This window comes from Hypanus sabinus (genome assembly GCF_030144855.1).
Source record: "Hypanus sabinus isolate sHypSab1 chromosome Y unlocalized genomic scaffold, sHypSab1.hap1 SUPER_Y_unloc_11, whole genome shotgun sequence".
NCBI classification, from domain to species: Eukaryota; Metazoa; Chordata; class Chondrichthyes; order Myliobatiformes; family Dasyatidae; genus Hypanus; species Hypanus sabinus.
Genome location: NW_026779012.1, coordinates 22,144 through 40,346, shown reverse-complemented (window position 1 = coordinate 40,346; position 18,203 = coordinate 22,144). Strand labels below are relative to the sequence as shown.

The window sequence follows — 18,203 nt, the reverse complement described above, 5'->3', positions numbered from 1 at the left end:
GCATGTTTTAGTGCTTTATGACTACGTTGATTCTGATTCTTTTTCTTATTCTTAAGTAGATTTGTTCAAGTGATGTAGCTCCAAGCCTAGTTGGGTCTGTTATTTGATAGTGCTTGGTTCCCACTGCAGCAGCACAAACTGTTATAAAGGAGGAAACAAAGTTTCTCCTGTAATGCATGTGTTTTTCAAATAGTGGATAAATTTTTGTATATGCTTCATTGTTCTAAGTCTAAACTCAAGTGGTATAGTTATCAATACAACACAGTGCTAATGCACAGACCATCTTTATTCTCATTTCAGATCCCTTCCAGAATCTGAAATAACTGTCGAAAATGAGAATCATGATGCCTCAGAGATCCAGAGCTTTCTGAGCCGAATGCAGTGGGATGTAACATCAGATAATTCACCTTCTGATTCAGCATCTTCCAAAACAGGTGAGTGTTCTGTATGCTTCTGATGATTGATGGTACCAGACTAATGCTCGCAGACCAGAATAGTTTCTATCCCTCAACCATTAGATTCTTGAACAAGATGGGATAGCAGCTCTCAACTTCACTTACCCCTTCATTAATATGTTTCCATAACCTATGAACTCACTTTAAAAGACTCTTCATCTCATGCTTTTGTTATTTTTTCCTGCATTTGCATTTGCAATTGTACAAGTTAGTTGTCTTCTGCATTCTGGTTGATCTTTCATTGATCCTGTTGTAGTTAGTATATTCTATAGATGAGTATGCCTGCAAGAAAATGAATCTCAGGGTTGAATAGATATGTACTTCAATAATAAAATATATTTGAACTTTGAACCAGAAACAACATTCACTTGTCACTACTCTTCATGAGTTAACCACAGTTAACCACAACATGTTCCCATTATTGTTTCCACACTATTACATTCTCACAGTGTATTTCCAAAATAGTAATCAAAACTCCTGCTGCCAGTTCATGTGTACTCAGGTAGTGATGGTGGTGAATCATTCGACAAGCAGAAATATTAAACCTTTACAGTATATATTACTGCACCTTCTGAACTCTGGTCACAAAGATTCTACTTCTTCTGATCCTATGTCACTTTTTTCTCATTCTCATTGTCTTTTTACCAAAAGGGTCCCACTGTATCTGCCTACATGCCTGTCCTTTTGATACAATTTGCGTCCTTGGATGTTAACCTATTAACTATGATCTGCTGCCAGCTATATATCAGTGATGCCCACAATGTCCTACCTGCCAATTCCTAACTGCGCTATAAAATCAAATAGGTTATCTTATATACTGCATGCATTCAAATATAATATCTTCAGTTCTGTAGTTCTCACCCTTTTTGATTTTGCCCCCGTTACACTTCAACTCATCCCACTGATGGCAGTTTTGCCCCATCATCTTCCTCATAGTCCTTCTTCACAGTTTCACTACACACTGCATCTATTAGTATACCAATTGCCCCTTTACTCAGTTCCCCCTGAAATTGCAGAGTGTATTTTATCAAATTATGATCATTTTACCTTAAGCTCTCCAATCATTTCTGGTTCATCGCACAAAATCCAAACCAGAATAGCTGATCCCGTAGTGCAGGGGTCACCAAACTTTATTGCACCGCAGACCAGTTTAATATTGACAATATTCTTGCGGACCAGCTGATAGGTGGAGGGGTGTTAATATCAACCGGAATGTAGGTGATAAGTCAATTATAAGTCACTTATAAGTGGCTAATACACTCAATTTCAATTTTAAAAGGGTAAATACTTATCTAACAAATTTAAGATTAAAAACATAGAGCGCATATTTTCCATGCATGAATATAGTGATAGGTCAACTATAAGTCACTTTTAAGTCAATAGCATCATAACATTTTAAGTAACGTTTGGATATTAAACACAGAGCGTATTTTCCTCGTATGAATATGTAACATCATTGCAACACACTGATATCGGTGAATCAGTGGGAGCCCTGGGCTTGTTTCCCTGCAACAATATGGTCCCATTGAGGGGTGATGAGAGACAGGGATACTCGAAAGGGGTTCCTTATGTCCAGTCTATTCCGCAATTTAGTTTTCATTGCATTCATTGCAGAAAACCCTGCTTCACAGATCTGTGATGTTGGAAATGGAAGCAATGGATAGCTTTCATGGCTATCTCAGGGTATTCAGCCTTGACGTTGATCCAGAATGTCAGCAGAGATGTTATGTCAAACATACTTATCAGCCCACCATTATTTTCAAGCTTAAGGAGTTGATCTTCTTCCCGCGCTGTCATGAAAGATTCACCGGGGACATTCAGAATGGGTCACAGACCCATTCCTTTGCACGTATTGGGTCATTTTGGTTATATGGTTTATTTATGGTTGGGAAGTAACGCTCGAATTCTGTTGACAGAGAAGATAAGTGATCGCACCTACAACAATGCCAAACAAGGCAGGCAGAGGGTTGGGTTTAAAGTTTAAAGTTCCAAGAAAGTTTGAAATACTTCTTTCTAAAATTTATCAAGCTGTGGGCAGACCAAGACTTATGAATTAGAGAGGCCTCTTCAACATTACAACTGTTACAGTATGGAGAAAAATCTGAGTAAAAATGAGAGAGCTTATCTTTAGTCATATGCTCTATGAACCATTTTAAATTGTAAAAGAGAGTGACATGCACATAACGAAGAGGTGTGAACAAGTTTAAAAATAGCAATATCCTCATCAATTGAAATCTGTAGGTCATGTTCCCAGAGGTTTTTAATTTTATCTAACGGAATGTTTCTCATTGCCAACAACATACTATAAATATTAGAAATAGATGTATTATAAAAAGGTTTCAGAGTAAAAATTGTATCAATTAGATTCTTATCTGGACATATATCAAGTTGAGAATGCAAAAAATCTCTGATTTGTAAATATCTTAAAAAGTGAGCTTTACGCAGATCATGTTTAATAGGTAGTTGATCAAATGAGGAAAGACTATCTCCAACAAACGGATCCTAAAAACATTTAATACCTAGTCTATTCCACTCTTTAAAAATTACATCAGTCAAAGAAGGTTTAAAAAATTAAAATTAAAAAATTATGATAAAAAGGGACTGCAGAGTGGAAAACCAAATATCCCAAAGAATTTTCTAAATTGTAAACAAATCCTCAAAGAATGTTTAACTTCATAATTACTAGTTAAATTACTTAAGGATAAAGGAATTGAAGAATGAAGAGAAATAATAGAAAATTTTTAACAGAATTAACTTATGAGGAAACCCAGACCGAACAGTCTTCACGATTAATATAATATAACCAAAACTAAAAATAGCATATATTGACTGCCCAGTAGTAAAACCTAAAATTGGGTAGGGCTAATCCCCCATTTTTTTTAGTTTTCTGTAGATGAACTTTCTTTAATCGGGGGTGGGGTTTATTCTTCCATAAATTAGAAGATGTAATCGAATCTAAAGAGTCAACACAAGATTTAAGAATAAAACAAGTAAGGCTTGAAATAGAAGTAGAAGTGGTAGAGGCAGGTTTGGTATTGTCATTTAAAGTAAAATTGGATAGGTATATGGATGGGAAAGGAATGGAGGGTTATGGGCTGAGTGCAGGTCGGTGGGACTAGGTGAGAGTAAGTGTTCAGCACGGACTAGAAGGGCCAAGATGGCCTGTTTCCGTGCTGTAATTGTTATATGATTATATTTAGGCAAAATATTCATTTTAATAGAATTAATACGTCCAATCAGCGATAAAGAAAGTGGATACCAGTTTGATAGTACCTTTTTAACATACTCCAAAAGAGTGATAAAGTTTTCTTTAAAAAGAGATATATAATTCTTAGTGATTGTTCTACCCAAATAAGTAAATTGATTTCTTACAATTTTAAAAGGAAGGTCAGAGTTGAGTGATACCAAATTATTCAAGGGAGAAAGTTCATTCTTATGAAGATTAAATTTATATCCTGAGAACTGACTAAATTCCAAAAGTGAAGGAAGTACTGAGAAAGGACTCCACATTAGAGATGTAGAGCAAAAGGTCATCAGCATAAAGCAACAACTTATGAGCGATACCCCTCCTTAAAGTACCCGAGTTGCCAACGGATTCACGAAACATGATGGCTAAAGGCTCTAAAGACAATTCAAAAAGCAAAGGACTCAAAGGTCATCCTTGTCTGGTTCCACATTGGAGATTAAATGATTTAGAGCTCTGAGACTTAGTAAGAACCTGTGCAGTGGAAGATAAAGTAATTTAATCCATTGAATAAAATTAGACCAAAGTTATATTTTCCTAATATTTTAAATAAATAATTCCATTCAACCCAGTCAAAAGCTTTTTCAACATCTAAAGAAATCATGCACGAACCCAAGAAACCCACCCTTCGCTACCTGGGACCATTTGAGATTGAGAGTGTCATCAACCCCTCGGTGGTCAGACTCAAACTGCCCGGATCCACACTTATTAACCCTTGAGACCTTATTTTCCCACATAAAGGAGGTCATAGCTTGGTCAACTGATTTGAAAAATAACTTAGATAAGAAAACTGGCAAGCACTAGAACAAATAAAGAAATATAGTCATTTTCACATTGAATTCTCCCAGATATAGTAAGGGGTAAACTGAGCCACCTCTCAAAATCAGCCTTCATTTGGCTAACCTGAGGCTTGTAGTTAGCTTCAAACAGAGATGTAAAAGAGTGAGTAACGTGTATTCCTGGGTATACAAAATCATCTTGAGATAAAGGAAAAGGCAAAGATTCCTGTTGGATCTGTAGGGCCAAGTTATTAATGGGAAAGCATTTGCTTTTTTGAAGGTTCAGTTTATAGCCAGAGAAAGCTCCAAATTGACCTAATAATGACACAATAGCAGGACTGCTACCTACAGGGTCGCTAACATAAAGTAAGAAGTCGTCAGCATATAGGGATACACGGTGTTCCATGTCCCCCTCCTAACACCTTGAAACAATGTAGTTGACTTCAGTGCAATAGGCTTAATTGCAATTGCAAAAAGAAGAGGGGACAACGGGCAGCCTTGGCGAGTGCCACGTGTTAATGGGAAATAGAAAGTAATTCGACTGTATACACGCTAAAGGCGAATGATATACTAGCTTAACCCAGGCTACAGATATTCTGCCAAATCCAAATTTCTCCAAAACACTAAACAAGTATACCCACTCCACTCTATCAAATGTCCAAGGAGATAACAACCTCTGGACTCGGAGAATCACTGGATGAATAAACCACATCAGCCAGTCTATGGATAATAAAAAAAGTGACGATTTCACATTCAAAAGTGAGATGGGGCGATATGATCCACATTGAGTTGGGTCCTTGTCCTTTTTAAGAAGTAGTGAAATAGATGTCTGTGAAAGAGTAGGAGGTAAGGAATAGTTCTCCAAAGATTCCTGAAACACTTCTAGAAGAACCGGTATGAGCTTATCCTTAAATTCCTTATAAAATTTTATCAGATAACCATCAGGACCTGGGGACTTGCCACTCTGCATAGCCATAATGGCATTATTAATCTCTTCCTGCCCAAGGGTCCAATCTAAATTCTCCACCTCCTCTAGTTCAAGAGTTGGTATTTCCAAATTATCTAAAAAAACGTTCCATATTTGTTATATCTGAGGGAAACTAAGGTATACAGAGAGGAATAAAAAGTTGCAAAGATGTTATTAATCTCTTTTGGATTGCTTGTCAAGTTTTGGTGCGCGACTCTTATCCGGGGACTAAGTCGTGATGCAGCTTGATGCTTCAACTGATGAGCCATAAGCCGGCTCGCCTTGTCACCATATTCATAATAGAGGCCATGTGTCTTAAGAATTAGTTGTTCTGGGAGGTTTGTAGACAGAAGATTTGTTTGCAGATCAGCCCAGCTTTTATATAATTCGCAGTGGATGCTTCAGAATATTGCCTATCCAGGTCCAAAATAGATTGCATTCCCTTCCTATGCTCTTTATTGGCATGTGAAGTGTATTATTTGACCCCTCAAGTAAGCTTTTAAAGTTTCCCAATGTAAAGAGTACAATACCGACTCAGTTTTGTTAGTCTCAAAGAATGTGTCAATGTTAGCCGATAAGGGGTTAAGTCTCCACAAAGGCTGTTCTCCAATGTTTAAAGGAAAACATAGGTCTAGTTTCATGGGCGAGGGATCAGATATAACTATAGCAGTGTACTCAATTTGTCTAATCATTGGTATCAAGGATCTATCTATGAAGAAGTTGTCTAGCCTGGAATAGGAGTGGTAAACATGAGAAAAGAAAGAGAATTGCCTAACTGATGGATTCAATGGATCTATATAACCATTTTGTTGCATCGAGAAGGCCTTTGCCATACCAGAAGATGTTCCCTTAAGCTAGACCAATCAAGCAGTGGGTCAATAGCATAGTTCAGATGTCCTGAAAAGATTAGCTGGTGTGTATTCAGGTTAGGTATCAATAACAAAACCTTATTTGCAAAGTGGATGTCATCCCAATTAGGGGCATAAACAGTTACCAAAATGACAGATATCTGAAAGAGAGATCCAGAGACTATAATAAAGTGACCATTAGGGTCACTGATTACATCAGATGGTGTAAACTGCATTCTTTTGGTGATTAATATTACCCCCCCCCCCCCCCCCCCAGGACCTGCTATTAAACTTGGAGTGAAAAACCCGACTAATCCACGCTTTACAGAGTCTATTAAGGTCTTCCACTCTTAAATGTGTCTCTTGTAGAAATAATTATTTTAATTGTTTCAGAAGAGAGAAAACTTTAGCTCTTTTAACAGGACCATTGAGCCCCTTTACATTCCAAGAAATAAACCTCACAGGATGGCCTCCGTCAGCAGCACTCATGTTAACCGTATCAAAAGTCACACAGGGCCCACAATCCAAAACAGTGCGAGGGCACAAGCTGCACACAATAACGCACAATGAAAAGAAATTCTGGCCAATCCGTAACACACTAAAGAATGGTAATTCCCCCAAAACTCTCCCTCCACCCCTTTACACAAACAAATAAACCCAATTAACCCCCTAAACCTAGATCTTCCTCCCAACTGAGGATGATCGCAGGCTCTACCAAACAAAAAACTTACAAAGCATTCCCCATACAGCCCAAACTTTCAATCTAATCTAATATGGCTTCTCTCCTTAAAATTTGTACCAACACATATTCTACCTTTAATAAAGGCCAAAATTAACACAGGTCAAGCAAAGCATTAACAACAAAAAAAAAACTAGAAAACTAAAGGCCCTAGAGAGATAAATCCCAAATATTTGCATTTTGCTGGTTGAAAGTTTTTGTTAATCAGATAGAAGCATAGTTTTGATCTATATGTTTCCGCTGATTTGCTAAATCAGTTCTCTCCTTTTTTCTTAATACTTGCTGTATAGGAAATAATTTGGCATCTAATATAAACCTTGAAAGCATCCTGAATATTAAGGCTAGAAGTGCCAAATAGCGTACCCTCTTCAAAGAAAAAGGTATTTTGACTCTCTAAAAATATTTTAAAAACCTTATCCGATAGTAAAATTGGATTAAAATGCCAAAATCTGTTTGATCAAGAAACATCCAGAAGATTTAAAGATAAAAAGAGGACAGCATGATCTGAAACAGCAATTTCTTTATATTCACAGGATCGAACATATGGTATCAAATGAGTACCCACAAAAAAATCAATCCTGAAATAGATATGATGAACATGAGAAGAAAAGAAATATTCTCTACTTGCTTGGTGTAAAAAAGTCAAACATCGATAATGTCACATTTCATTAGAAAAGATTGGATATAGGAGGCAGATCTGCTAATATTTAATCGTTTTGAAGATGACTGGTTCTAAAACAGGGTCAAGACAGCAGTTAAAATCACCTCCCAAGATTGAGTACAAATTTAAGTTTAATAAAAAGGAAAAAAGAAGTTAAAAAAAAAACAGGATCATCTATATTCAGAGCATGTAGACATTAGCAAAAACCATTAGTTTGTTATCTAATTTCCCTGAGAATATAACGAACCACCCATTGGGGTCAGACATTACATCATGTTGAACAAAGACAACTGAATTGTCAATCAAAATGGAAGTACCTCTGGCCTTGGCTTGAAAGGAAGAATGAAAAGCTAGACCATTCCAATGCTTGAACAAATGCCCACTGTCAGATCTGTGAACATGTGATTCTTGTAAAAAAAATAATGGAGGCATTCAATTTCTTAATATAGGTGAAAATCTTATTGCGTTTCCCAGGGTGGTTTAAACTAAGTAAACTAATATTGTGTATGTTTAAATATGTTTAAAACAGAGGTTAAAGATATAAGCCACTGGAATATACAAAAAATCCAAACCTTAAAATTCAAAATACTTAACCAAGCAATAGATAAGGCAAGGATAACCAAACAGCTGATAAGAAGGAAAAAGAAATAAAACTGCCCACTCCCGCCCTCCCCCACAAAGAAAAAAAATCACCTAAGAGAGGTTGAAGGCTAATCTACTAATGAATTCCACCCACTAGGAATAATCCTGAGGCGAGCGGAGTAAGTTAATAAAGGTTTATAGTCTTTATTATGTAATTATGCCATAACCTTTTTATACTTAAAACATTCATTTAATACCTCCAGGGAATAATCTTTGACCAACCTTATCTTATAATCTTCAAAGTTAATCATACCTAACCGACAAGATTGGCGAATTATAGTAACCTTTGTTTGGAAGTCATGAAACACAGTTATCACAGGTCGAAGTTTTTGTTGAGAACAGGATCTAAAAACTGGAACTCGGTGAGCTCTATCTATTCTAGGTGGGGTATCCAAAACACCAGGAAACAAACAGGTGAACAGCTTTGCAAAGAATGCAGAAGGTTGACTGCCTTTGACCAACTCAGGAAGACCCAAAATTCATATATTGTTCCTTCTTGATCTTCTCTCCAAACTGACAATCTTTTGTCTTGAAGATTCAACAATTTTCGATTGTTTATCTCTGAACTTTTCCAACTCATCCATCTTACTATTGCGTCTCATTAAAGCATCTTCACGTTGTTGAATCTGAGTAGTATGTTCCTGTAAAGTCTTTTGAATAGTCTGCAGCAGAATCACCATTCATTTAAGTTCTGTGGTAACTTTTAAACACAAATCTGAAAGTTGTTCAGACGTTTCACTCTGAGCTTACTGAATTAGCTCCACAATAGCCTCCATAGTCACAGAAGGATCCCTTTCTGTTTTAGAAGTTTTAGCATTAGACATCATGTTAGACATTAGACATCATAAGCTTTCAAAGAAGTTTGGATTCAGTAATTTAAAAAGAACAGAGCAGTTCAAGCAACATGTCTGCTCCATGCAGTGGTCCCCAACCACCGGGCCACAAAGTATATGCTACTGAGCCGCGAGGAAACAATATGATATGGCGATATGTAACGCTAGGAGGCTGTGCCATCTTGTTAGTTTTTCCCAACAGTTCATGGCACAAGTCCATGGCAGCACACAGAATCAATTCTTCACACAGTGAAAGGTTTTTTAGCCTTAGCAATATGGCTAGCCACTAAATACGATGCTCTCAGAGCAGCAGCATGTGTGGAGGTGGTGGCTCTCAGCACTTGCTTCTGCCATGCTTGCTCACGTTTTTTCCACTCAGAAAACTTAACGGGTTTGTCTTTAAGTGCAGGGTGCTTGGACTCGGTGCCAAAGCAGTTTTGGGGGCTTCATTGTCTCATTGGACAGCTTGTCTCCACATATCTCACACAGGGAGCTTGGAGCGTGCAAGTCATCAGTCACTTTAAAGCCATATTTTATGTATGACGTCGTATTTTCTGTTGAAAGGAGCTTTTTTTTTTGCAGTCATGGCCTCAGCTGTCTCTGCATTATCATCATCTTTAGGCCTTTTATGTCCCTACCACCTCTTCCAAAGAAACTCTCAAGCAACATTTGTTTTTTACTCATCGAGTTGTTGTAGGTTAATGACTGACTGATGACCTCGCATATGTTCAAGTTCAACACTGGGTGTGACAGGGAATGAGGAAAGGTGCAGCTGATTCAAATCATTTCATATAACCAAATCATGTCATTTCCTTGCTGCGCAGTAGAACATACTTTGTGGCCTGGTGGTTGAGGACCAATGCCCTAGTGGGCTCAACCAGTCTGCTTGAAAAAAACACAGTTCAATTGCATATTGAAATCCCCCATAACATATCATAAGATTGCCCTTTTCACTTGCATTTTCTATCTCTCATTGTAATTTGTAGCCCACAGCTTTATTACTTTTCAAGGCAAACTTCCATCAGTGTCCTTTTATCCTTGCAGTTTCTTATTCTATCCACAAAGATTCTGCATCTTCCAAAATGACACCTCTTTCTAAGGATTTGATTTCATTTATTTACCAACAGAGCCTCTCCACCTTCTCTGCCTTCTTGCCTGTCCTTTTGCTACAATATGTACCCTTGGACATTAAGCTCCCAGCTATAATCTTCTTTCAGCCATGACTCTAGTGATATCCCTATGTTACGTATTCAGGCAACAATAAATATATGAGTTCGGCAAGGGTTTCTTATAACAAACAACACGTTTATTAAACACAGAAAACAAACTCCCCAAAAGTAAACAATCACTAACGTAACCGGAAACAGCTGCTGAGCGGCTGTTCAAACAGTTCTTAAAGTGATATTGCAAAAACAGTTCTTTAAAGTGGTATTGCCAAAAGTTTGATAGGCTGACAGTCCATTTAAAAGGAGAGACTTTATAAGACGATTTAAATTCTCTTTCACGTCGCTTTGCTTTGATCCCCGACATCGAACTTCCCACGAAGAATTTACGAAACAAAACGGCTTAAAGGCACTGACCTTTCCTTCCTCACTATCCTCAATCCTTTCTGGTAAACCCAGGGATTAACACGAAGATAGTCAACGAAATCCTTCCAAATAAGGATCAAACAAAGGTCAAAACCCATTTCACCGTAAAAAGCGATTCTCCTCGATCTTTAACTCCTGATCTTCACTCTCCACAAATTTCTCGAACTAGCAGAATCGTAAAGAACCTGCTGGCAATGACCTCTTAAACTTTAGGCATTAAATAAAACTTCATCTTTCAACTAAACTGCGTAATCACTTTAAATCACGCAGTGGCATGAAGTCAACCTGGCAAATCCAGCCACGAACTGCCCCTCCTCACAGGGTGGGGTCTTCCTTTTATAACCTGTAAAAAAAAACCCGTCACATGATCTCTACTGGCGGGAAAATGACGTCATTCCACCATCACAAGACCATCACCTCAAGTCCAGTATAGCTTCAACCCCAGTCACGTGACAAGGGCACCACTGTCATGAGTCACGAGTACGTAACACATAACACCACACCTGCCAATCTCTAGCTGTGTTACAAGATTAACTTCCTTATGGCTGAAGAGCCTGTATTGTTCTGTATGTTTTCTTTGTCCTATACTATGCTTATTCACATATAATATCTTCAGCAACATGAGCAAAGTGCTGGAAGAACTCAGCAGGCCAGGCAGCATCTATGGAAAAAGGTACAGTGGATGTTTTGGGCCAAAACCTTTCAACAAAATATTATCTTCAGTCTTACTTTCATCATTCTTTTCATTTTTTTCTCTATATTGTTCAACATTGTATTCTTATCTCTTCCTAAACTCTTTGTCTTACTCTTAATTCAGAGGATTTACCTAATCTCACCTGTATTCTTCTTCTTCTGTATCCATATTTTTGATGCTGTTGAACCCCCACACCCAACTATTTAGTTTAAAGCCCTAACTACGGCCTTAGGTGTGAGATTTGATTAGCAGGTATGATGAAAAGTCCTGGTATCAGTTTGATTTGGGTGGAGTCCATCCCATTGGAACACCTCCTTCTTTCCCCATACTGCTGCCAATGTCTCATAATCTTTGAGCCACACATTTAGCTCTCTGATCTTATTAATCGTAGGTTGATTTATATGTACCTTAAGTAACAAATCGAGCATTGTGGCAACCCACTTTCTGCACAGGGGAACCGACTCACAAATTGCCAGCGCTCGGGGAGAGACTTTGGTAATGCACCTCTGACGTCATTTCCGCCCGAAGAGGCGGGCGCTAGGGATTAAATGCCAGCGCCGCGAAGTTTGAATAAATTAGTCTCGAAGCGACTTACCAACTGCGTGTTGTTATTTCAGCGCTGTGTGTAGCACATCACTACATTGGTGACCCCAACGGTCCAAACGGGATTTGGACCAAAGATGACCGACTCTTCATCTGTTCACACAGTTACGCTCAAACTGCTGACTTTCTGGATGCTGCGACCACGCGTGTGGTTTAGCCAAGCAGAAGCCCAGTTCCAGATTCGGCAGATATCCTCTGATTCCACGCGTTACTACCACGTGGTGAGCGCCCTTGACCAGGAGACGGCCGCCCAGGTTGCGGATTTCGTACAGTCGCCCCCGGAAGAAGGCAAATATGAAGCATTCAAGGCACTGCTCATTGAGACCTTGGGCCTCTCACGGTTTGGGAGACAGACTGCCGTCAGCATTGATGAACGAGATGTTCGCCCTGGCTGACGGACACAAGTCTTGCCTCATGTTTGAGTAAGCGTTCCTGGAGCATCTGCCCGAGGACATACATCTGCTGATGGCTGACACAGAGTTCAGCAACCCCCAGAAGGTGGCGGGGGTTGGCAGACGTGGCAGATGTGCTGTGGAAAGCCAAGAGGGAGAGTGTGGCGTCAGTCGGTCAGATTACCAGGTCACGTGCCCAACAGCAGACCAGACCAGGCCATGCCTCCACGCCCACGCACGAAGGCTCCCCCTGGAAAAGCTCCGCCTGGCAAAGGAGGAGTTCAAGAAGATGGAGGAATTGGGGATTGTATGGAGGTCTGACAGCCCATGGGCCTCTCCCCTGCACAAGGTGCCCAAAGCAGCCGGGGGTTGGAGAACATGCGGCGACTACCGCAGACTGAATGAGGCTACAACTCCAGACCGCTACCCCGTGCCGCACATACAGGACTTTGCAGCAAACCTGCACAGGGCAAGAATCTTTTCCAAAGTAGACCTTGGCCAGGGTACCATCAAATCCCGGTGCACCCTGAAGACATCTCCAAAACAGCACTTATCACCCCGTTCGGCCTGTTCGAGTTCCTCTGAATGCCGTTCGGCCTGAAGAATGCCGCACAGACGTTCCAGAGACTAATGGACGTGGTGGGACGGGACCTGGACTTTGTGTTCATCTACTTGGACGACATCCTTATAGCCAGCAGTAGTCGTCAGGAGAATCTGTCCCACCTCCGCCAGCTCTACTCCCGCCTGAGTGATTGCGGCCTTATGATCAACCCGGCCAAATGTCAGTTCAGTGTCGATACCATCGACTTCCTGGGCCACAGGATTACCAAAGATGGGCCAACACCTCTGCCTGCCAAGGTAGACACAAGATCTGCCAATTTGCCCAGCCCAACACGGTCAAAGGCCTGCAGGAGTTTGTTGGTATGGTGAACTTCTACCACCGTTTCCTCCCCTCAGCAGCCCGTATCATGCGTCCTTTGTACACCCTGATGTCGGGTAAAAGCAAGGACATTACTTGGGACGAGGAGGCCGCGGCCGCTTTCATTAAAGCCAAGGAAGCCTTGGCAGATGCCGCAATGCTGGTGCACCCCAAAACGGACGTTCTGACCGCCCTCACGGTGGATGCATCAGACACAGCAATCGGTGGGGTGCTGGAGCAGCTCATCCAGGGGCACTGGCAACCCCTGGCGTTCTTCAGCAAGCACATACGACCACCCGAACTCAAGTACAGTGGTTTCGACCAGGAGCTGTTGGCACTGTGTCTGGCAATCCGGCATTTCAGGTACTTCTTAGAAGGCAGGCCATTCACCGCGTTCACGGACCACAAACCGTTGACCTTCGCATTCACGAAGGTGTCCGGTCCCTGGTCGGCTCACCAGCAGCAACATCTGTCCTACATCTCCGAGTACACGACGGACATCCAGCATGTCTCGGGGAAGGACAACGTCGTGGCGGATGCACTCTCAAGACCAGCTGTCCAGGCCCTGTCCCTGGGGGTAGACTATGCAGCACTGGCAGAGGCACAGCAGGCAGACGACGAGATGGTAAACTGCCTTCGGGTAATCCTCTGCTTTTCTGATGCATCACAGTGTTTAAAACTCAGATTCCAGGTCATCGGCGTTGAGCATGTGTACCTGAGCAGCTAACAGTTGCTGCAGATGTGATCATTAGGAAATGCAATGTGCCTCACTAGCTTTTTGTATCTGGTGCTACTCTCCACAAGAACTGGCCTCATAATCTCAAACTGAGCATGAAATCCCAAATGGTTTTGCTTGCTTATTAAATCTGGTATTATTCACCAGAAGTAATGGTTGTTTTTGCCTTAACATTCTTTACAACTTAGTTTCATTACAGTAGTGATGTTAAAACACCAAGACACATTATTGTTTTAAAAAACAGCATCAAGTATCTGTTACATTGGTAGAAGTTAGCTACCTCTGACAACTCCCAACCTAACAGAATCTGTTACTACTTTTTCTCATATTTACATAGAGGAATACTGAGGCTTATTCAAGAGAGTAATAACACCACAATAAAAACTGATTCTTGTGTTAATATAATCCTTTATCGCATTTGAATCCTAACTGACTGAACCCTAAAGTTTGCAGGTTTGATGTGTGGAAATGTAATATTGCTAAATGTATGATGAAACATATTGCTAACATGTTTTTATTGCTTCATGTGAAGGTACCAACAATTCTGATTCCAAGAAGAACAAAAAAAAGAAGCCTCACCTTGGACTTCCTAGTGCTCCTGGCATGAGTTCCAGTAAGAAGAAGAAACTCAAAGCATCAACTCCTCCAAATTCTAATGTATATGATGAAATCAACTGAATGAAATTTAGCTACTTTCTTCTCTTCTATCTCACTGAATTTCACATTTGTGGTTATGATGAGACAACCATTGAGCCACCCACTACTGTACAAGAAGAGTAGACTGTCTTCAAGAATGTATATGACCCTTTAATGCTTGTGGTCCTGTAAACTGAAGGTTTCCTTCCAAGATGCTTGACATTGTTGTTTCTTTTTTATTATCCAAGCAATGAGGAAATTTGCAAGTGTACAAAGCCAATGAAATGTTGCTGTTTGATTGCATTAATTGTATACTTGTCTCAATGATGGCAACTTATGCCTGAAGCTGCCACTCATTTCTGACTTACCTCAGAGAGCTGCTCATAGCATTTGTAAGGGCAAGGTTTAGTCACTATCGAACTCTATAGAATTCTTATAAAGATTAGAACTTATGATTACAATGTTCTTCATGAAAGTTGTGTAGTGTGACACACACTAGGGTAAGTGCAACAAATGGTCTGCAAACACGGTCAAACTGTAATTTAGAAATGTTTCTCTTTTTCTAACACACCTTTCAAGGCTTCACTGTTTTTTTTAGTTAATTGAAACATCAATTTAAATACTGCTAGATATTTGTTACATACTGCTAACTTATAATAATATCTAAGTGTCCACTATCTGCGGTTTGTAAGGGGAAGTCTGCACTAAAATATGGCCCAGCCAGTGACTGATTTTTAATGAAGATCTAGAAAGTGAGTGTGCCATTTTTAACTCCTCATGAACCTGAAATGCATTCTGGCTGAATTAGTAATTAAGCCACAAGGCTTAATTTCAGTCAGTGAAAGCAGCCCAGCAAATGGACAGTAGAAAACCTTTAGGTCCCATGTTTATCACCAGATACTTAGAAATTACAGCAACTCATTCTACCTCTTTGTCATAACAACATAGTCAGATATCTAAATACTAGTTATTCCAGTCTCTGTAATGTGACATTGATTAACTGAAATTGAGTATCCAAGTTAAGTGGTTGTTGCAAAAGGAATAATTATTGTCATTATTTCCCATTAGACCAAATTGGACATTTGCTTTCATTTACATCTGAGAAGCTGAAAGTTCTGCTTTTTGCCCCGAAGTATATATACTAGTAAATATAAGATGGGTGGGTCTCAGTTGCTACTTAACATTGTAGTGGTTGGGAGATCTGTGTGTTATTGCTATAATAAAATAAACATTGCACTTTACATTTGTTTGTGTATATGCTAAATTCAAGGTTCTTCTTAATGTGTTATGGTCTTTAATCAGGACCCTTAAAAATAATCAAACAATTAGAGAAATATTTGCAGATGAAATTGAATGATATGATGCAGATTTCAAAATAAGGAAAAGTAAGAAAAAATCTTGAATGAATTTGGCTGAATGCTCTGTGTTTGTATTTTATGTTGTTGACATCTGACCTGTGTAACATTTTGCATTCTATTCATCTTATAGATCATAAGACCATAAGAGAAACATGAAAAACCTATAGCACAATACAGGCATGTTAGCCCACAATGTTGTGCTGGACACGTACTTACCTAGAGTTAATCATAGTCCTTTATTTTTCTAACTGTGCAAGAGTCTCTTAAAAGACCCTATCGTATTCATCCCCACCACTGTTCCCGGCAGCCTGTTTCACGCACTCACCACTCTCTGAGAAAAAACTTACCCCTGGCATCTCCTCTGTACCTGCTTTCAAGCACCTTAAAACTGTCCCCTCTCGTGCTAGCCATTTCTGCCCTGGGGAAAAAGCCTCGGACTATCCACACAACCAATGCCTCTCATCATCTTATACACCTCTATCAGGTCACCTCTCATCCTCCGTCGCTCCGAGGAGAAAAGGCCAAGTTCACTCAACCTATTCTCATAAGGCATGCTCCCCAATCCAGGCAACATCCTTGTAAATCTCCTCCGTACCCTTTCTATAGTTTCTACATCCTTCCTGTAGTGAGGTGCCCTGAACTGAGCACAGTACTCCAAGTGGGGTCTGACCAGGGTCCTATATCGCTGCAACATTACCTCTCGGCTCCTAAATTCAATCCTGCAATTGATGAAGGCCAATGCACTATATGCCTTTTTAATCATAGCTTTAAGTATCCTATGGACTCAGATCCCAAGATCCCTCTGATCCTCCACACTGCCAAGACTCTTACCATTAATACAATGCATTCAAATTTGACCTACCAAAATGAACCACCTCACACTTAACTGGGTTGAACTCCATTTGCCACTTCTCAGCTCAGTTTTACATCCTACCAATGTCCTACTGTAACCTCTGACAGCCCTCCAAACTATCCACAACACCCCCAACCTTTGTGTCATCAGCAAATTTACAAACCCATTCCTCCACCTCCTCAGCTAGGTCATTTATAAAACTCTAAAAGAGAAGGGGTCCCAGAACAGATCCCTGAGGCACACCACTAGTCATCGACCTCCATGTAAAAATGACCCGTCTACAACCACTCTTTACTTTCTGTGGGCAAGCCTATTCTGGATCCACAAAACAATGTCCCCTTGGATGCCTCCTTACTTTCTCAATAAGCCTTGCATGGGGTACCTTATCAAATGTCTTGCTGAAATCCATATACTGCTCTTCATCAATGTATTTAGCAAATCCTCAAAAAATTCAATCACGTTCATAAGGCATGAGCTGCCTTTGACAAAGCCATGCTGACTATTCCTAATCATATTATGCCTCTCCAAATGTCCATCAATTCTGTCTCTCAGGATCTTCTCCATCAATTTACCAACCACTGAGGTAAGACTCACTAGACTATAATTTCCTGGACTATCTCTACTCCCTTTCTTGAATAAGGGAACAGCATCTGCAACCCTCCAATCCCCCAAAATCTCTCCCGTTGATGATGCAAAGATCATTGCCAGAGGCTCAGTAATCCTCCCCCTCACCTATCACAGTAGCTTGGGGTACATCTCATCCAGTCTCAGAGACTTAGCCAACTTGATGCTTTCCAAAACTCCAGCACATCTTCATTCTTAATATCTACATGCTCGAGCTTTTCAATTCACAGTAAGTCATCCTTTTCAGTAGTGAATACTGAAGCAAAGTATTCATTAAGTATCTCTCTTATCTCCTCCGCTTCCATACACACTTTTCTACTGTCACACGTGATTGGTCCTATTCTCTCATATCATATCCTCTTGCTCTTCACATACTTCTAGAATGCCTTGGTGTTTTTCCTTAATCCTGTCCGCCAGGACCACTTTATGGCCTCCTGAGTCTTCTAATTTCCTTCTTAAACTCCTTCCTGCTAGCCTTATAATCTTATGGATCTCTATCATTATTTAGTCTTTTGAAACTTTCATAAGCTCTTTTTCTTGACTAGATTTACAACAGCCTTTGTACACCACAGTACCTGTATCCTACCATCCTTTCCCTCTCTCATTGAAACATACCTAGGCAGAATGCCAC

General features: G+C 40.0%; 1 protein-coding gene across 10 annotated transcripts in view; it reads left to right on the top strand.

The window, feature by feature from the left end:
- The window catches only part of LOC132386011 (ataxin-7-like protein 3), a 138,569-nt gene extending 122,591 nt beyond the window's left edge, over positions 1–15,978 (top strand). For 9 of the 10 annotated variants that reach the window (XM_059958272.1, XM_059958274.1, XM_059958267.1 and 6 more), the window contains 2 exons: positions 301–434; positions 14,634–15,978. In XM_059958272.1, the coding sequence (XP_059814255.1) occupies positions 301–434; positions 14,634–14,779 (280 nt within the window). In that variant the 3' untranslated portion in view covers positions 14,780–15,978. Of the gene's footprint in view, positions 1–300; positions 438–14,633 lie in introns of those variants that run through there. The other variant, XR_009509393.1, reaches the window with a different exon arrangement.
- The last annotated feature ends 2,225 nt before the right edge of the window (positions 15,979–18,203 follow it).